The 21,272-nt window shown below is 44.3% G+C and overlaps 1 protein-coding gene across 2 annotated transcripts in view; it reads left to right on the top strand.

Annotated features, from left to right (window-relative positions):
* The window catches only part of PARD3B (par-3 family cell polarity regulator beta), a 647,317-nt gene that overhangs the window by 497,858 nt on the left and 128,187 nt on the right, over positions 1-21,272 (top strand). For both annotated transcript variants that reach the window (XM_034786262.1, XM_034786263.1), the window contains one exon: positions 15,961-16,068. In XM_034786262.1, coding sequence (XP_034642153.1) covers positions 15,961-16,068 — 108 coding nt within the window. The remainder of the gene's footprint in view (positions 1-15,960; positions 16,069-21,272) is intronic.

Raw genomic sequence — 21,272 nt, forward strand, 5'->3', positions numbered from 1 at the left:
TTAATTTGGGGAGAGCGCCAGTTAACCTCAAAGTGGTACTGTTAAGTTCCAGGACTATGAGGCTGTGCTTCACTCTATTGCCAGTGGACTGATCACCCACTGATAAGCTATTTCATCTTTGAGTGTAAGTGTAATTGAACTATTGTGTAAGTGGTGATTGCATGCCTGTTTGCTTAACTAATCATTTTTCTTTTAAGTAAAGTTTGCTGTTATCATTCAGAGTGTCACCCAGGGGTCATCTACTAAATACATTTTCTGTAACTGACCCAGAGGCTCAAACCTGGAAAATGTTGGGTTTTATTGCACCCTTATCTTTAACAACTTAATATTAATTGGGAACATTTCAACATAAAGATTACAAAGGGTTACACCAATTCAGCAGAATCCCCAGCTGCACCCAGAGGGAGAAGCAAATTTAGCAGGGAGTGACAGAGACACACCTCAATTTGAAGCACCAGTTGGTTGCTCTGTGAGTCTCTCTCTTCACCCTCTAGGCTTGGCCTTGCCTCCTTCAAAAGCTAACACTAAGAAGGATAGGCTCCAATCAAAACCTGCATTTGTTTTCTCCTCCCTGCATGAAACAGGGCCCCAGACTCCTCAGAAGGGGGAAAGGTAGGAGGCCATCCTGGCTACCAGTTCTTCCGGTCAGGATTGGGAATCCATTGTGCTGGGGTGCTGTACAAAGAGAATGGAAGGCCTGGGCCCTGCTCCTAAGATCTTTTTAAAATTGGACTCAATCCAAAAAATGTTAAGCTTTGGGTTTAGTTTGTGAATTGGGCTATTACGGTTTTGCCAGTTGCCTCTCTGACACACTGTGTTAGTGTATTTAGCTGTTAACCGCAAGATTGGTGGTTCGAGCTCACACAAAGACAGTTTTTGAAATGGGACCTGATAACAGTCTTCACATATGTGAAGGGCTGTTATAAAGAGGACAGCAATCAATTATTTTCCTTGTCCACTGAAGGTAGGACGAGAAGTAATGGACTTAATCTGCAGCCGGGGAGATTTCAGTTAGATTTTAGGAAAAACTTTCCAACTAGAAGGATAGTTAAATTCTGCAATAGTCTTCCAGTGGAGGTGGTGGAATCCTCACTATTAGTTTTTAAGAAGAGGTTGGACAAACACCTGTCAGGGATGGTTAGGTTTACTTGCTCCTGCCCCAGAGCAGGGAGCTGGACTTATGACATCTTGAGGTCCCTTCCAGCCCTACCTTTCTATAATGCTATTATTCTGTTTTGATCAGAACTAACTTAACCATCTGTACTTTGAAAGAGCCTTGTTAGAACTCTGATTTCTGAGGATGACGCTTCATTGTTAAAAAGGACATCTTAGTGCAGCACCGTGGGCAGAGGGTGAACCCTGGGCTCAGAGAGGCTAGCCCCCAGCCCGCCCCTTCTGCCCAAGGCCCCGCCCTTCCCACCCTCCTCCCCCTGCCTCCCACAGCCTCCAGCACACACACCCCAGCCCCAGAGTGCCAGGTGGGCAGTGTGTCCCCCAGCCCCCAAACACCAGGCTGGCGGCGCAAGCACTAGGGTTGCCAACTTTCTAATTGCACAAAACTGAACACCCTAGCCCCACCACTTCCCAAAGGCCCCGCCATCCCGCTCACTACATTCTCCCTCCCTCAGTGGCTTTCTCTCCCCCACCCTCACTCACTTTCACTGGGCAGGAGCTTGAGGTGCAAGAAGGGGTGAGGGCTCTAACTGGGGGTCTGGGCTCCAGGGTGGGGCCAGAAATGAGGGGTTCAGGGTACAGGAGGGGGCTCCTGGCTGGGCAGGGAGTTGGGGTGCAGGAGGGGATGAGGGCTCCGGCTGGAGGTCCAGGCTCTGGGGTGGGGCTGGGGTTGAGGGATTTGGGGTATAGATAGGGCCTCCATGCTGGGTCCGAGGGATTCGGAAAGTGGGAGGGGGCTGCGGGTTGAGGCAGGGGGTTGAGGTGCAGGAAGGGGTGAGGGCTCTGGGGTGGGGGCAGCACGCGGATCCCCATGTCCTTAGGAGCTGGACCTGCTAGGTGCCAGGACAGGTTGGGACTAGCCTGCCTTAGCACTGCCAACTGGACTTTTCACAGCCCGGTCGGCAGTGCTGACCAGAGCCACCAGGGTCCTTTTCAAATGGATGTTCCAGTCAAAAACTGGACAGCTGGTCACCCTAGCAAGCACCAGTTCCAGCCACCTATAGTCCCTGGGCACGGGCCGGCCCTATCCCCAGCCTCAGCTCCAGCCACGGGGAAGAGTGGCAGAATGCCAGCGGGAAGCAGGAGAGGGAGCATCACTTACTGGACCATCCCACTGACTAAGAATAAATGAATTCAAGTTCTATTACTTTACTACAAAATTAGATATAAATATTTTAGTAGAAATAAATACAGTTGTTATGGGGGATAGATGTTAGTGCACATAAAAATAAGGGAATGACACCATTGAATGAGGCCAAGTAGATATGAGCAGATGCTTTGCAGGCCTTATTCTCCTTACTCTGCTAGCATGTTTCAGTCTTGACCCACAAGAAGTTTGTGATTCCATCTCTGAGTGTTCTGAGCAGAGGTCGCCAGTGGCATTTAAATGTGTCAGATTATGTTAACGTTGATGTATAAGGGTATGTCTACACTACGAGAGTAGTTCGATTTTACTTAAAGCGAATTTGTGGAACCGATATTACAAAGTCGAACGTGTGTATCCACACTAAGGACAGTAATTCGACTTTGTGAGTCCACACTAATGGGGCAAGCGTTGACATTGGAAGCGGAGCACTGTGGGTAGCTATCCCACAGTTCCCGCAGTCCCCGCTGCCCATTGGAATTCTGGGTCGAGCCCCCAATGCCTGCTGGGGCAAAAAAATGTGTCGAGGGTGGTTTTGGGTAACAGTCGTCATTCAACCCTCATTCCCGCCCTCCCTCCGTGAAAGCGCCGGTGGGCAATCAGTTCACGCACTTTTCTGGTGATTGACAGCGCGGACGCCACAGCACCGCGAGCATGGAGCCCGCTGCAATCATCACTGCAGTTATGGCCGTTGTCAACATCTCGCGCCTTATCATGCACCTTTTTCAGAGGCAGATGCTGAGAAATCGGGCGAGGAGGCTACGGCAGCGCGGTGAGGACATTAAGTCTGAGAGGGGCACAGACCTCTCACAAAGCACAGGACCCCGCGCCGTGGACATCATGGTGGCAATGGGTCATGTTGATGTTCTGGAACGGCGATTCTGGGCCCAGGAAACAAGCACGGCCTGGTGGGACCGCATAGTGCTGCAAGTCTGGGATGAATCACAGAGACTGCGAAACTTTCGGATGCGTAAGGGAACTTTCCTGGAACTTTGTGAGTTGCTGTCCCCTGCCCTGAAGTGCAAGGACACCTGGATGCGAGCAGCCCTGACTGTCCAGAAGCAAGTGGCCATAGCCAGACAGCTACTGGTCAGTCGCCAATCAATTTGGAGTGGGCAGATCTACCGTGGGGGTTGCTGTGTTGCAAGTAGCCAACGCAATCGTTGAGCTACTGCTCTCAAAGGTAGTGACCCTGGGAAACGTGCAGGTGATCATAGATGGCTTCGCTGCGATGGGATTCCCAAACTGCGGTGGGGCTATAGATGGAACTCACATCCCTATCCTGGGACTGGACCACCAGGCCAGCCAGTACATTAACCGAAAGGGCTACTTTTCAATGGTGCTGCAAGCACTGGTGGACCATAGGGGACATTTTACCAACATCAACGTCGGATGGCCGGGCAAGGTTCATGATGCTCGCGTTTTCAGGAACTCTGGTCTGTTTAGACGGCTGCAGGAAGGTATTTACTTCCCGGACCACAAAATAACTGTTGGGGATGTGGAGATGCCTATAGTCATCCTCGGGGACCCAGCATACCCGCTAATGCCCTGGCTCATGAAGCCCTATACAGGTGCCCTGGACAGTGAAAAAGAACTCTTCAACTACCGGCTGAACAAGTGCAGAATGGTGGTGGAGTGTGCTTTTGGACGTCTGAAGGGGAGATGGAGAAGCTTACTGACTCGCTCTGATCTCAGCGAAACCAATATCCCCATTGTTATTGCAGCTTGCTGTGTGCTCCACAATCTCTGTGAGAGCAAGGGGGAGACGTTTATGACGGGGTGGGAGGTTGAGGCAAATCGCCTGGCTGCTGATTATGCCCAACCAGACACCCGGGCGATTAGAAGAGCCCAGCAGGACGCACTGTGCATCCGGGAAGCTTTGAAAGCTAGGTTCCAGAGTGAGCAGGATAACCTGGGACTATTACGTTTGTTTACAGAGAAGCTGAACCTGCCTCCATTTCTTTACCCAATTAATGTTGACTATCCTCTCCAGTTACCAATCACCCCCCCCCCCATCCAACACACCTTTAAAAATAAAATAAATGAAACTTTGTTCATTAACACCGTTTTCTTTATTAAGGATTTCGCGGTAAAGTGTTGAAACTGGGATGCAGACTGTGGTGGGGAGCGGGTGTAGTGATGGAAAGGACACTTCTGAACTCGAGGAATGACAGGCTCCTGCTCCCAGAGCAGTCTACAGTGGTGGACTGGCCTGCCACCCCTCCTTTTCGGGACTCTGTGTGTGGGGGCTATGTGACTTTGTGGCGGGGGAGGGCGGTTACAGATCCCCTGCTGCGTGGCTCTGTCATCCAGGCTAAAGACTGCTGCATAAGATCTGTAATCGCCCTCCCCTGCCACAAACTCACATAGCCCCCCCACACAGAACATGAAAACCACCTCCCAGACTGACCAGTGTGCCTAGTGACTGCAGTGTGTGTGTGACCTGCTGCTGAACCTGCCCCCATGTCTGTACCCTAGTAAAGGTGACTGTGCTCTCCAATTACCAACCTCCTTCCCCCCCTTCAAACACACTGTCCTCTAAAAGAACATGAGGGAAACAGTAATTAACAGAAACGTATTTTTTATTAAGAACTACACAGTTAGGGGATGAAACTGGGACGGGGGCTTGGGTGAGGTGCATTTGGAGGGAAGGAAAGGACGTATCAGATCTTTGGGAATGAGAGCCTTCTACAGTTTGAGCAGTCTGCAGGCGTGGAGTGACTGTTTTCATGGCCTCTGCCGCCCCTCCTTCTTGGGACTTTGGGTGAGGGGGGGATGGGACTTTGTGGCGGGGGAGGGCAGTTAGAGATAGAATGCAGGGGGGCTCTGTCCTCCTGCCTCCGATCCTGCAGAACATCTACAAGGCTCCGGAGTGTGTCCGTTTGCTCCCTTATTAGTCCAAGCAGCGTTTGAGTCGCCTGCTGGTCTTCCTGCCACCACCTGTCCTCTCTTTCGCTGTGTGATCGCTGGTATTGCGACATGTTCTCCCCCCACTGGGTCTGCGGTGCCGCCTCGGCTCGGGAACGGACCATAAGTGCTGAGAACATCTCGTCCCATGTCCTCTTCTTTCGCCACCTGATCTGCGCCAGCCTCTGGGAGGGGGATGCCGGGGTAGCTCGGGAGACGCTTTCAGCTGTGGGATGGGAAAAAGGGAGTGAATTCCTCAAAAAGATACATTTTTGCAAACAATGAATATAGTCTTTCTCTGTGAACAAGACCATGCACAGTACCTATCACATGTGCACTCAGTACAAGGTTGAATTTTCTGTCTTCGCCTTGAGTGCCTGGGGTCTTGCTGTACAGATCACACAAGCGGGGCCGGACACCGGAATTCTGCTAGCAGGCGGCCATGGTAAGCCGTAAACTTTTGGCTGCTTAAAGCTTAATTTACAGCAGTGCCCTCCTTTCACGTTCCAAGCAATGCTCCTAGCATTGGCCAGTTCCTGCTGCCGGCGATCCGGCCGGCATGAACTCTGCCCCGGTCCTACCCCCGTCGCGGCTGTCCCTGGGAAAGATCCCTGCATGCTGCCGGCGAACCGCTTAGCAGGAATGGTTCGCCTCCCCGTCCCCACCACGTGGCTGGGCTCGGGAAAGATTCCTGCATGCTACCGGCGAACCACTCAGCAAGAACGGTTCGCCTCCCCGCCCCCACCGCGTGGCTGTAAACCGCCGGTTACAGTTATTTAAAGGAACAGGCAATCAGTCCCCATACTAAAATTCCCCTAATTCAAAGCAAGTCACCATGAGTGATATCACTGATGAGAATTACGGAGGCAGAGAAAGACCGCAGGCTGCGTGAATGCCAGCAAACACCAGGGCCATATGCTGCCATGCTTTGCCAGGCAATGATACCGGAGTACCTGCTGCTAGCCTGGCGCAGAAAAGTTTCCTACCATGGAGGAGTCAATAAGGCCGCTCTCCCCAGGAACCTGATGCAAAGGCTTTCACGTTACCTCCAGGAGAGCTTCATGGAGATGTCCCTGGAGGATTTCTACTCTATCCCCGGACATGTTAACAGACTTTTCCAGTAGCTGCACTAGCAAGGACTAAAAAGTTAAGCGCCTAGGGTAAACTAATCATTAAAAACCCATTGCTAACATACCATGCCTATTCTATTCAAAATAAATGTTTAAAACACTTACCTACTGATGTTTCCCCTGATTCACGGTCCGGGTTACCGCCTTGAGAGGGTTGGTAGGGGATCTCCGTGAGGGTGATGAAGAGATCCTGGCTGTCAGAGAAATCAGCGTTGAAAGCGCTGTCGACTGCCTCGTCCTCCTCATCCCCTTCCTCATCTTCCCCATCCGCGAACAGCTCCGAGGAAGTGGCCGTCGATAATACCCCGTCATCAGAGTCCACGGACAGTGGTGGGGTAGTGGTGGCGGCCGCACCTAGAATGGAATGCAGTGCCTCGTAGAAATGGCATGTCTGGGGCTGGGATCCGGAGCGTCCGTTTGACTCTTTGGTCTTCTGGTACGCTTGTCTCAGCTCCTTGATTTTCACGCGGCATTGCGTTGCATCCCAGCTGTATCCTCTCTCCGTCATGGCTTTTGAGATCTTCTCGTAGATCTTCGCATTCCGTCTTTTCGATCGCAGCTCCGAAAGCTCGGACTCATCGCCCCACACAGCGATCAGATCCAAGACTTCCCGATCAGTCCATGCTGGGGCCCTCTTTCTATTCTGCGATTGCATGGTCACCTCTGCTGGAGAGCTCTGCATCGTTCCCAGTGCTGCTGAGCTCGCCACGATGTCCAAACAGGAAATGAGATTCAAACTGGCCAGACAGGAAAAGGAATTCAAATTTTCCCAGGGCTTTTCCTGTGTGGCTGGTCAGAGCATCTGAGCTCGGAGTGCTGTCCAGAGCGTCAACAGAGTGGTGCACTGTGGGATAGCTCCCGGAGCTATTAACGTCGAATTCCGTCCACACTAACCCTAATTCGACATGGCCATGTCGAATTTAGCGCTACTCCCCTCGTTGGGGAGGAGTACAGAAATCGATTTAAAGAGACCTCTATGTTGAAATAAATAGCTTCGTTGTGTGCACGGGTGCAGGGTTAATTCGAATTAACGCTGCTAAATTCGACATAACCTTCTAGTGTAGACCAGGCCTAAGTAATTGTTCAGTGAGATCTAGACTTAAGACCTCCAACCTCATTCCTGTTTGTGACTTAATCCAGATTTACCCTAGGTGCCCAAAAAGGGGTGGGGGGGAAATAAACACAACAGCGTATTAACTCACTTTGTCACTCAGCCACTGACCCAATATTAGGCATCAGCAAGGTAAGCAGCTCCTAGAGTGCCAAAATATTAGGGAGGGCTTTCTGTGAAATCTGCCTAGCTTTGTAGTGGCCTGGCACTGAAATCTTTCAGGAAGCTCTTGCTATGGGCTTTGTGATGGGAATAAGTAGGGGGCTTTAGTGATGCCTGATATGCAACCTAGTTGTCAGCGGTATCTATTCTGACTCTGTCTACCCCCACGCACATGCCCACAGTCTTGTTAAAATGTATTAGGTAACACAGCTGGTACGTTTTTCTGACCACAGATTTCAGATTCATTATATGATGCATTTTAGGAGTTGACACTTAAATTTAATACCAAAACAATAAGGAACATTTTCAAAGTAACATAAGTGACTGAGGAGCCTAAATCCCTTTTCAAAAATGACTTTTAGGCATTTAAGAGCCAAAGATTTATTGAAAATCAGTGGAAAGTCAGTCATTTTTGACTATGGGATGTAGCTGCCTTTGAAAATTTCTGGGCTACCACAGGGATTACATTTGCAAACTCCATATAGGCTAATATCTAGAACAGTATTTGCTTTCACTTTAGATGTAATTACTTGCCTGTGGTATTGAACAAAGGGGGAAAAATCAGCCACTGGTATGGGAAAGGAAGAAAATATAAGAATATATGGGAGTATGGTAGTTACACAGTCTAGTGGACAAGCAAATAGAACTTGGTGGATTGGACAGACTATAAATCAATTTCTGATTCCTCTGGTCAAGTTGTAAATCATAGCTATGCCACAGTACTGTAGGGTTGATATGCTTGATGTGGGCATATACACTGCTTGGAATGGGTGCCCCTTGCAAGAAAGAAAGAAAATGTTAATTAGGAGATCTGAGCACTAGCTTGTGTGAACATGGAAATAGAAGCAAGGGCACCATTCGATGTCACAGATTTCCTAGTTAATATCACAGGAAAACACCACTTAGTAAAGGCACAATTCCCACTCCCCCCTCCCATTCCGTACAATGTGAATACTTTATCACTTGCTCCAAAAATAAATATCTTAAACTGTTGTTATCCTTAATAACCACCCTTTATCCCTAGTATTTACATAGCTCGAGAAGCTAATGAGAGTTATTCCATGCAACTGATTCAATAGATTGGCACAGTGCTTTTGCAGATGGCCTCTTCTAACACAGAAGTCCTGAGTAGGAGAGTGGAGTGCTTTCAGATGTCTCTTCCTTTCTGGCTCTGGTGGAACTACTGTATTGCAGAGGTGTTGCTCGGCTTTTGGTGATGGGGGATAGAACTGCCCTACTAGATAAGCATTTCCTACCAGCCAATTCACACAACGTGGTGCAGTGCTCACTGCTATTGAAGTTGAGGACAAATTCAACATTTAAAAGGAGGGATTTGAGGCATATAGACGTAAGGATAATTAAGATTCTAGAGAGAAAATTGTAGGGGACCTGTCTAGACCACCTTTAGTCTGCAACATCTATGGAAAAGAGCTGACTCGCAGAAGACTAGATGGGGTGTATTTGTTTATCTGATATTGGAGCTTGTATTCTGTCCAAAACACCAAAATCAGGAGACATTTAATCCTAGATGACCATTTTTTATTGCTTTTCACATGGACGCTACAGTATTAAGCTTCACTGTGTAATGTAGGTCTTGCATTTGACATTTAGCTTCTGAATTTGGTCCTCTGCATTTAATATAGATATTTATTTGTCAAGTACTACAGCAAAGAGACTCTTCAGAAGATGTGATACTAGGAGTTTCTTGACTGACCCTTAAAGGTAGTAACAGTTTTGGGAGCCAAGCATTTATATAAATGCTATTGGACTCTGTTTGCTTCATTCTATTGATGTCTCTGAATTTACGTAATCAGCTGTATGTAAAAATAAACACTTCAAGATTTGCATGTTCCAATGGAAAAGTTCTCTGCTGTGGCAACTTTTGAGTCAAGAGTCTTTTTCTTTCTAGAAAAACTTGAGTAGAAAAATATTGCACTATTGGTTTATTTTGTCAGGGAATTCAGAAGGCGGATAGTATGGGATGTAGAAAGTTACATGGAATATGGAGGGTTAATGCTCTGTGTTCTTAATTTTAAATTCCAGTAAATATGGTTTCAGCTTTGATCCTATCAGGACTAATTCCTTTGTCACTCTACTAATTAATTCAGCATGCTGGAGGAAAGATGCTAATTTGAGCATCAAAGAAGTAGAGGGTGGGGTTTTTTTTGTTTTTTTGTTTTTAATCAGAGTTGTTAAAAAGATACGTTTTACTCCCATTAGACTGAATCTGAAAGCTCGGTCATTTTAGTCTTGTTCCCAACAGTTGAATATAATAAAAAATATGTCCTTGTTTCTCTCAAAATGGCATAAAAAACCAGTAGCAACCAATATTAGTGTTAATAATGTAGGCTTCTTTAATGAGACTGCTTCATCCTTAATAAAGAGAGAAATCTCCTGAATATCAACTTTTTCTGCTTAACCTTTCCTTTTCCTGTTGCCTGGAATCAGCTAAACCCCATTGTTTTATTGCTGCAATTGAACTCTCTCCAAAATGGGTTTGAAGATGGTTAGCATGAGCATACTTTGATTTACCAAAATGTAGCTGAATTTAGAGCTTAATTTAAAAAATTCACATCAGATTTATAGTTACAGAAAATCTAATAAATTGACCTGGACCGCACATAACTAAATTCATTAGCCTGTGGCCAGATCAGTTTTCTCTTTCCTCAGATTGTCTCAGCAGCCCTATGAATGCAGAGTTCGATTGTGTTTACTGCTTAGAACTACTTCCATCTGCAAATAATTCTGTGCTCAGTGCAGCTTTTGAAGTGATCCATAGCAGGTTGAGTGGATTTGAGAATCCCAAGATGTCTATGTAACCCACACCCTGCTGGCAAAAGAAACCAAATCTGCTTACAGATCCTATTGCTCCCTCATAGTTTGTGGAAAGGGTTGTGCCAGGCATGAAAGAAAAGGAAGGCGGGTACCTGCCTTTGCCGAGCAGAGGCAATTATTCTCTATAGTGCTTTATTTTAAACTCTAACTGACTTGTGCTTTATATTTGTGTTGAGTGCACTTGTTCTCCAATCGTGAGCTACTTCTACTGAGACCTGCTGTATAGTCTCTGTAGTACGGTAACGTCAGTAAAATCTTTTCTTCCAATAATATTATACGGCTTGCTTAGCTTCTGTCCAATAAGTAAACATTTAATAACAACCCTTTTAGGTAGTTAGAAAAACACTAAAAATATAAAACAAATATTTAATTAACATTGCTGTTAAAATAAATATAAGCATAAAATGAGTCTGGAGCAGTAATCACAAGCCGTTAATCTGACTCACTAAAGATCTTTACAGCAATGTCTAATACCCTGTAAAAGTGTATGTATGAAACTAATTAATCAAAGCACAGCATTGCTTCTAGAGAGTATTTCTTCTGCTGTAAAGCTGAGTGATAAAATAACTTAAAACACACGGCAGTAGCAGCAGTTAATAAGCTTTTTATAGTCCCTGTGTGGACCTGAAAATCATACCTTATTAGTATCTTTATCTTTCTTGCTCACCCATCTTACTTGCATTCAGATTTAATTTTGAGGGTTATTTTTATATTTCTAGTCTTTCATAGTGGAGCTGCTTTAATAATCTCAGCATGGGTTTTTTGTTCATTTGCTGTGAAATGGGTGTTTCTGTTATATACACTTTACAAATCACTCTAGGGTTTTTTTCCAAACTTCCAAATTTCTGGAGATGCCATGGCATTGTTGGGATATGTGTGTGTTTAGTTTTTTCATGTCTTGGACCAGTAGAATTATTTTTCTTTCACCACAGATGTTTGTAATTCCATTCTTTATTAGCTGCAGTGACACCTACCGATAGGGGGAACCTAATTAACTAAAGAATTCCCAATTGCTGAATTTAGCTAGCAAGCTGCTTGGGACTGTACCCAGCAGATGTTTCTCCTGCTTAGAAGTATGGGGACTTTATAGACCTCCCTGCTTTTTAATCCTTGAAGCAAATATCAACACATTTGAGATCTGGAAACTCACTGTTCAACATAGAAATGAAATGTTGCCATGACCACAGTTTTAGGTCTTGCATTTAAGACATTTTCCCCAGGAACAACAGGGAAGGACCATAGAACAGGAGGTTTGCTTTTGTCCTTGAAATCTTGAAATTTAAAAAGGGATGAAGACACTGACAGAATGAACAGTCCAGTAGCGTTTTTTCACAATCTTTTAACATTCACTGTAGAAATATAAACATTCCCTCTTTATATACCAGAACCAATAATATAGTCATAAATATTCCAGTAAGAAATCACACATTTGGTATTCAAAGAGTTGATTCACTCAGTGTTTCTAATGGAAAATACCTTAATTATTCTCAGGACGTTGGTGATTTCTTTCAATGGGTAAAGCTAATGCTAGCAAAGGGAAATCCATCTGAGTAGTACAACACGTTTGCAAGAATAGTACATGGGCTTTCACATGAGGATGACTCACTCATTTTCATCTTTCTGAGGGCAGATCACGTAAAGAAAATCCCTCGCTACTTCTGCATGCAGGCGTAGCGTGCTCAGAGCATTTGGAATATTGCCCTTGTATAGTGAAAAGCATACTAATGATTCTACGTCTACAACTTCCTTCACAGGCATTACACCAGGTAATCACTACATTGCGTAGGACACATAAATGCATAACTTTGCTACATGTTTTTTTCCCCTCTATTATTATTTTAAGTGCTTTCATTCCACACAAAACAATCTAAGCAGATGTATACAATCTATTCATTTTTCAGGTCTTCTAATTATATTCCTCCCTTTGCTATATAAGTTTTTGAAGAAGTAACAATTCTGTCAGATAGTACCTTAAGAGAATTTTGCTACATACAGTGTAGTGGAAAGAGCTTTTAAAGATTGGTGTGCAATAAATTTATTCACTAATGGTTTCGGTCTTATATCAATCATTTTAATATAAAAAGCAGGTTTTACTGTAATCCAGTTATTTGTTGTCTGTAGATTTTGTAAGCCTCGAGGCCAAAAGCCATTCACTTTTCACAAAATTTTCATCTTAACTTGATTAATACCCATAACACAGTTGGTACAACAGCCTTGTTCCCATACATTAAACTCAGTGGGAGTTTAGAATCAGGCCCAATGTGAGGTTAGCAAGAAAAGAATTTTGTCCGCCAAACGTTAGAGAAATAACAAAATTATGCAAAATTACAATAAGTAGAAGTTAATTTCATCAGCATATGTCTGTGGTAATTTAGAACACATCAGAGAACACAGACCTTTGCAAATACCATAACTTTCAGGGAATGATGTATACATGCAGTCAGAGAAGATGCTGGATATTTTGTGGTTTTATGCAGTACATATGGTTTTTTAAATTGGTGTTGTATTTTTGCAATTTATATATAACCCTCTCTCTCTCTCTCTCCCTTAATGTCCATGCTGGATTTTTGCTGTTCTGCAAAACATCATCATAATAATTAACAGTAATAATAATAAGGAATAGATTTTTAAGAGTTTAGTAATGAACGGAAGAGGCCAAAATCAGAACATTTCCCCAGCCTTAGACAACATATTGCATATTTAGTATGGAAGGTAAATATTGTAAGTCCACACAGCTCTAGGGTGAAGTCAAAAATAGCAGAAAAACTTGTTTTCATCAAGACCAACCCACCATTGCTAGTTTATAATTATATTTGACCTTACCAATTTGTGGCAACAGCCGCTATACTAGCAGACAGCAGTGTTTGTGCAAAGAGATGTCAAACTGGCAGTTATTACAAACAAAATTATCATTTTATTAAAAAAATATTTCCTTTTGTAAGCAACAAATAATACCCAGACTTGAAAGTCAGAGGGGTTCAATCTTTTTTTTTTTTTTTTTTTTTTTTGGTATGCTACTTATCTAACTTTACCTCCCTACAGCAACACAAAATGCCCAAGAATAATGTTTTCAACGTCTATAAATACTCAAAACAAATACTAGACTCCACAAAGCCCTAACTGATACTGTGGGGGAACTGTAGGCAGGAAGAATATAAACAAATTGCCAGAGTCAGGTCAGGGCCAGGACTCAAGAGCTAATACATTCTCTCTTGAGGATACTGCCATGAGAGAATATGCAGGTGCTGGAAAACAGATTCTTTTCCCATCCATCCTGCAGGTGTTGGACTAAGGTATGTAGGTGGGTTTGGTTTGGTTTGTTTTTTCCCTCCATTCCTATATGAAATAACATCTGTAAGGTCCCATGTAGCTTTTCTTTTATGCCTGTGTTTTCTCACCAGTCTCTGTGTCCATCTCTCTTGCTCAGTATTCTCTCACACACACATGTTCTCAATCTCTCTCTCACATATAGGTATACACACCCACATGCCTGCCCTTACCCATCTCTTCCTAGCTGCAACGTTCCCCCCTCAGATTGTGGAAAACTTCCCTTCACATGTATGCGGCTCCAGAGTCTCTGGAGACCACAGGAACCCAGAAGCTGATAATGGAGCCAGAGTGTAGACTTTCCGCTCGGAAAGAGCACAGTTATGAAATGTAATGATTCTGATAGCACCGTAGTGAGATGGGACTATAGAAGGAGAACTAAGAGTGGCTTGTGGGTGAGGTGTGTGTTTGGAACAGGGATCCCTAAAAAAGTGGCATGTATTTTCTGGAGCAGCAGGCCGTTACTGCTTTAAATAGGACTTGGGGTCTGGCTGCTACTGCAGAGATGTGGGGAAGAGTAAGATGAGGTATGTACAGACACATCCACCATACCTCCAATATACCCAGTCTCCTTCCTCATTCCATTGCAAAGAGCCACCCTGGAGCTCTTCTGTACCTTTACAAGGGAGGGTCAAGTCCTCTTGCCTGGCACCTCTGCTGCTTCCCCCTCCTCCTCCACCCTCACCATGTCTCTTTCTCTCACTCACCCACAAACATGCAGTGGCGCTGGAACATTTTTAGTAGTGGGGGTGCTGACAGCCAGCCCCCTGACCTCTGTCCATGCCCCTCCTCCCCCAAGCTGAGGCTGGGAGCAGGGCTGTGTCTCTGTGAGGGGTGACCTGTAGAGAGGTAAGGGGGCGGAAGCTGTGGCCAGAGCTGGGAGTGGGCATGGGGCCAGGAGCGGAGCCCTGGGCAGGGAACAGCCGCTGGGACCCCACGTGTACCGCCACTGCCTATGACACCATGGTTACACTACTATTTTTATGTGAGCATGTCTGCTTGAGCTGGGCCTCACACCTCTAGCTCCACAGTCTGACTGAACAGTCACAGTAATTCCGCTTTGGTCAAAGGAGGTCTGCGTTGTACAGCGTAAGTCTATGTAGTGTAGTTCAGCTATCGTACTGAAGACAGTTTGGACTAAAATGAAAAATAAAAAAGGATAAAGGAAAGATCACCGAGGAAATGTTACTGACTTCCATAGAACTATTCAAAAAGTTGTGAGGCGTAGTAATGAAGTTAAAATACTGCATGCTCCATGAAGAAATATTTTTTGTAAATCGCTAGCCTTAATTTGCATGTAAAGGCACTTGGAAGGTTGCAATATGATAAAAATGACTGATCATTTGTAACATATGAAATTCAGGAATTCAAATTTGGGGGGATGGGAGGGTTAGCCCATAATGCCGTGTGTGTCCAACCTCAGATCTAACTCAATGAGAAATGAAATATAGCTCTGCCACTTAATATCCTCTTGCAAGCTCTGTGAAGAAAGGAATATAGTTTTGCATATCTTCATATAGTGCCTAATACAATGGAACCCCAGGAGTGACTGGGATCTCTGGAGCACTCTCATAATATCAATATTAAATAATAATATATTATTAGATAGAAAGTAAAGTATTTAAGAGGGGACTTTTGTGAAGTTGCTCGCTCTCTCTCATCTTGCAATAGGGCAAGATTTATTTTTGATCCTGATTGCACCTTCCTGTGATTTTAAACAAAAATCAACCCTGTACCTTTAAATTAAAGTCATATGCGAACGAGTGACAATTTTTACCAATAGGAGTAGAACATGTGGTCAACTCTGTATGTTGGCACATATGATTGCTCTGAAGATCGCTTTCAGAGAGCCTATTCTCTGGTAAGAAGAAACTTCAGCTACTTTGAAATGTATGCTAATAATAGCTTAGCATAGCAGCTGCTTTTGTTTCAGGTCTTGAGTGCGTTAGAGAAATGACCACCCCGCAAGGTTCAAATACATTCATGATCAAATACTGTGTAAATGGTCTATAGTCAGAATTATTGGTAATTAATTTTATTATTGCGATAGGTCCCTTACTCTAGGCAATCGCTCACTACGTTATCGTTGCGTAAATCTCCAGCTTTGTAGTCTACTCAGTAAATATTGCATTTTTCCTCTTCTCCTGACCCTTCCCTAATGTCTTAATCAGATTTGGAAAGAAGAAAGAGGAGAAAGGTGGGAAAGCTGACCAGAAGGGAAATCCAAAACACAGCACACTGAGAGAAGAACTAGAAAAGATGAAAGATGAGCGTGAAAGGTGAGTAAATCATGTAAACATCTATGTTGATTAGAAGAACAGATGGCAAAGACCTCCTATGTAGGAGGGAAAGCCAGGGCAGTTGTTCCAGGCCTAGGCCAGTGATATGCCATCCCAGCCCTCTGCCAGTCGGTCTCTGCAGTGCAACGTTGTTAGGCCAGACTTCTGGCTTTCCCTTCCTGAGGCTGCTGCCATGCTGGGCTACTGCATAACATCTATTCTGCTTCCTCTACTTCTCTGATAGTGCTTAATGCATTCTCTGCCCAGCCTGGTGCAGCAGCTCCTCTTCAGGGCCCACACTACCCAATGCCAGTAAGGGGACCTTCTCCTGAGGCCTAGCCTCATTTCTCCTCCCTTCCCTCCCAATGCTACGACCTGCTACTTCTGGAGCTCTGTGCACTGGGCTCCCCCTCTCCTCCATAAGGCAGTAGGAGCAGCTTCTTATGGGCCTCCAGGTTCCCTTTCTTCCGATAGCCCCCATAGTGGTTTCCAGCACTCCAGGCCTCTTCTGACTTTGACTGACTAAGGTGCCAATCAATAGGTTTTCTGCTTTAAGTGCAGCTTTGGTATATTCATCTTTATGTTGTTTCCTCCTTTTTTGTGTTGTGTTCACTCAAGGTTATAGAAGAAATTAATCTCTAGATTCATGTTGTAATAATATAAAGTACACAAATGCTGAATATGCCTAAGGACAATGGGAATAAAGTAGTGCCCAAAGGTTAGGACAGGTCCTGAGACTGAAGAACCATTGTAAACCAAGGAGGTTTTATTTTACTTCTGGTTTTTTTTCTCTCTCTCATAAAATATACAGTGAAACCCCGCTATACCGCGATGCTTGGGGTCCAAAAAATTACATCGCGCTAAATGCGGGGTCGCGGTATAGCAGGGTTTCAAGCCCATCAGTGGTCCCCAAGGTGGTGCATTGATGTGCGCTGCCTAGTGCCCCTAGTGCCCAGCAGGGGAGAGAAGCTGCGGCCCCGCACCTGCCAGGGACAGAGAGCACCGGCACCGGCAGCCCTATTCTTCTCTATCCCTGGCAGGCGCAGGGCCGCGGCTTCTCTTGAAGCTGGAGAGGAGCCGCGGCCCCGCACCTGTCCGGGACAGAGAGCACTGGCGCCTGCAGCCCTGGAGTTCTCTGTCCCCGGCAGGCGCAGGGCCGCAGCTTCTTCCCCTGCCTGGCACTAGGCGGGGGCACATCAATGTCCCGGCAGCCATCATGGCGTTGCGGACCACTGGTACAGTACATACAGTACTGTATTACTGTGTGTCTTAAAGGGGGGCCAAATTGTGGTCACGTTATATGCGATTTCGCGTTATGGCGGGGCGCCTTATTGCGGGGTTTGACTGTATCTGTCCCATCCATAATCTCAACAACCTCGCTGCTTTTCCAATAGAACTAATAGCTTTTACTTCTCCTGACTCCCACCCTCCTGAGTTCCCACTCTTGAAAAAGCCTGGAAAAATAGTTAATCCTTACAGTGCTGCCCCGAAGGTGAGCAAACGCTTCTCTCCTGCTCCCCAATAAAGACTAGCCTTCTGGGTGCAACCACATTCCCACAAGGTGAGTCTTTGTTCCCCTCCAGTAGGTGGTGCACGTAGGGTGACCAGACAGCAAATGTGAAAAATCGGAACAGGGGGTTGAGAGCAATAGGAGCCTATATAAGAAAAAAGACCCAAAAATTGGGACTGTCCCTATAAAATCGGGACATCTGGTCACCCTAGGTGCATGTAAGAGGTTAATGAGACTGCTACAGTTGCCATCAAGGGGATGCAGTCTCTTAGCTCAAGCAATAGTGGCACGTGCTTTTCATATGAGACGTCCCACGCTGTGGTAATGTGTGTTACCTGGGGAGGGAGGCACACTGCAGGGCCCTCCTACCCTCATTAGAGTATTCTGCTTGTTGGGAGATGGGGAGAAAATGGGCATCACTGCTTTCTCAATGTACCCGGGCAGCTGCCTTCTCTCTCTTTGCAGGGATGTCATACACACAAGAGCTAAGGGGACAGCCCTACCTTTGTGTTGCTGGTGACAAGCCATTTGAGACATCTAGCCTCCCTTCATGCACTGTTACCCAGTTGGGAGACTATTGCACAATGTATTTTAGTCATGTGACCTGGTGACTAATGGGATTTGATGGGAGAAAATATCCCAAAGGTCACTAATAATATTTATTCCACTCATTTCAGGAGATGGTGAGCTATCCAGTTACTGCAGTACTGATATTGAATATACTTACCCAATGTTTTAATAGGTAGTTTATCTAAATTAAATAATTTCAGGGTAGGATTTATACCATTTGCTTTAAAATTTCTGTAGCATGTCCCTGGTTTTGCCAGGCAGTTGAGTGCCACCTTTATTTTAAACTGCTGATTCCCAGTTTGGATGCTGGCAATTTGAGAGGTATGTGTCCTTCATTTTAAAGAAGCCAGTGTCTTTTATTAGGATACTGGCAAGCTAAGAAGTATGTATCCCATCTGTTAAAGGGCCAGTGTCATTTACTAAAATGTTGGCAGACTGAAAGGAATGAGCCCTTCTGTCTAAAGGGCTAATGTTCCAACTGGACATGAGATAATTGTTCTTAACATTTCTTTCGTGTTAACTGCTTTTTAAAAATCCATAGTCACTGACTGACAGTAAATCGGCATGGGTGTATTAGAAATAGGCAGCCTAATGTCTTCATCATTCTGTTTTCTCTTCTCTAATAATGATTTAACTTTCTGCCCTGGAAGTGTTTGAACTGAAATGGAGAACAGCAGGTGTGTTGAGAAGTTGATGAACTTAACTGATATTTTTAACTCACTTATTTGATTCTTCTTCCACAATGCAAATGAATAGAAATATCGCCCTCTCCCCGTCAGATAATTCTGCTTACATAAAAAAAAAATACTCGTATTATCCCCAAAGTGGTATAACATACATTGTATATACAAGCAGGTCATGACGCTTCTCTAACTAAAACAAGAACATAGTTCTCTATGTTTGGTAGTTCAAGACTATCTACTAGTTGACTCTTGAACCCTATCTTGTACTACTGCTCACAGGATGGCAAAGATTTTAGCAATGATAAAGGAAAAGTGCATACTGTAGCTGGTTTTCTCACCACACGTTCCTGTGCAAGAATAATATGAGGGGTTGATTAAGATCAGCTCAAGATAAGTAACCCAGTTTAAATGAAATTGAGTACTTTATATTGTTGTTGACTATTCACCTAATGATGCTTATGAAGACAGTATAGATGAGTTTTATAACTGTGTCCCAAGATTCAGTAATCCTATAATGTATAATGTAATTCAAGCCTAAGATTTTAATGCACATATTGGCAAAGAAAACCATGCGGAGAGCCTACACCATAGATCTCACTGCTAGTATGACTTCACTAACTGCAATTCTGCATACGTTGTCTCATCTTTAACAAACCAGGCTTCACTAAAGATTTACTAGAATGTAGGCATCATATTTTCAACTGCTCTCTTGTTTGGAGTGAAATGTATTTATGACAAAACTAACAAGTACTTGACTGTAGAGTGATTGTCTTGTTTACAGTTCTGTAGTCTATCTCCTAACTAACCTTGAGCAAAGTATTAATTACTTTTCTAATTTTGACTTTCATAAGTGATATTAATTACCTATCTAATTTTACCTTTCCATGAATAGTTACATGAGTAATTTTTATTGTGAAGTCTCAATTCCATCCCTAGAATAACAAACTTAGTTTGGCTGCTTGAGGTTGTATGTCAGTTAAATGCTGACTGCCTGGGTTTTTCAAAGGTCTACCACACTAACCAATACTCCTTCACCACACGTGTGTGTACATCGATCTGACACATTTTTTTTCAGACCCTGAGCTATCTATATCAGGTGTTAGTGGCAGAGGTCCAAGTCGTTGATTTTTGGGGTGGGTGGGATAGGATTAATGATCAAGTACATTTCAGCATCCTAGCAGCTGTGTGGACCTTGCATGATGTCGGGAGATTGGTTTTGCATGCACTGCACGTTTGGCATGCCTCCAAAGGCACAAGATCTCTGTGGGATGTGTTTTCCAGTAGGAAGTGCATTCACAACTTAGAAGAGTAGGATTTCTTTGGAGTTTTGCAAAGTGCAAATATCCCCCCCACCCAATAAGATCATATTTCATAAAGTCCAGTGGGCATCAGGCTGCATATATGACTCTTACAAGGTGAAATGTTGTTGCTGTACCCATGTAAACCTTATTGCCATTTCACGTCTTTCTTTTTTAATCCTTTCTTTTCTGTGTTTCCTTTCCTTGCTTCTCTGTACCAGTTTTGTACCAGCAACACACCCTACGCTAAAATGTGAAGGTAAAACATCATCATTATTATTTATAGTGCTGGCTGGAAAGCAAGAGTTCCATTCCACAAAAGAAATTTGAGGTTTTGAAATTTGAAATGAAAACATGAGAAAGAACTAATTAAATGTTCACTGGGCCAGAGAGAGACTGACTCTGTAGCCTAGTCATTGGGGCATTTACCAGCAATATAGGGGAACCAGGTTCAAGTCCCTGCTCCAATTCAGGCTGAGCAGGGACTTAAAACCTGGATCTTCCATAGCCCAGCCCTAACCACCAGGCTATTGGCTATTTTGGGATGGGTTTCTCTGTGGTTTTGGCTAGAAATTGTTTCCTGGACTTGAAAAACCTTCCCAACAAAGATGATAAATTTTTGCAAAAAGTTTGTTTCAATAAATTGGCACGTTCCATTGAAAAACTCTCGACCAGCTCTAATGATTTATTGTTTATATTAGAAGTAGTTCCTAGAGGTCCCAACCAAGATCAGGTCTTCGTTGTGTTAGATGCTGTAAAAATACATACTAAGCCTCAGACCTTGCCCCAAGAGCTTACAGGATAGATATAAAAGACAATGGTTGGGAGAAAGAAAATAGCATCATTATTCTAATTTTATGGATGCCAATTCAGTGATTTGTCCAGGATCACAAAAGAAAGTTTCTATCAGAGCTGGGAACTGGGCCCACAATTCCTGATTCACCATCTACCGCCTCAACCAAAAACCTACCCTTTCTTTCTGCAACCTGTATTACATTCTATGATTGATGCTACTATGGGCTTGAAGTGGTTAATGGGAATTTAGGATGTTAGTCTTACTTCCTCAGTAATAGCCTTATCTATATCTAATTGTATATGAAGTCAGCACCTCCTCTAAATTTCACAGTTTATTCCTTTTTTCCA

This window comes from Trachemys scripta, chromosome 11, assembly GCF_013100865.1.
Source record: "Trachemys scripta elegans isolate TJP31775 chromosome 11, CAS_Tse_1.0, whole genome shotgun sequence".
Lineage (NCBI taxonomy): Eukaryota > Metazoa > Chordata > Testudines > Emydidae > Trachemys > Trachemys scripta.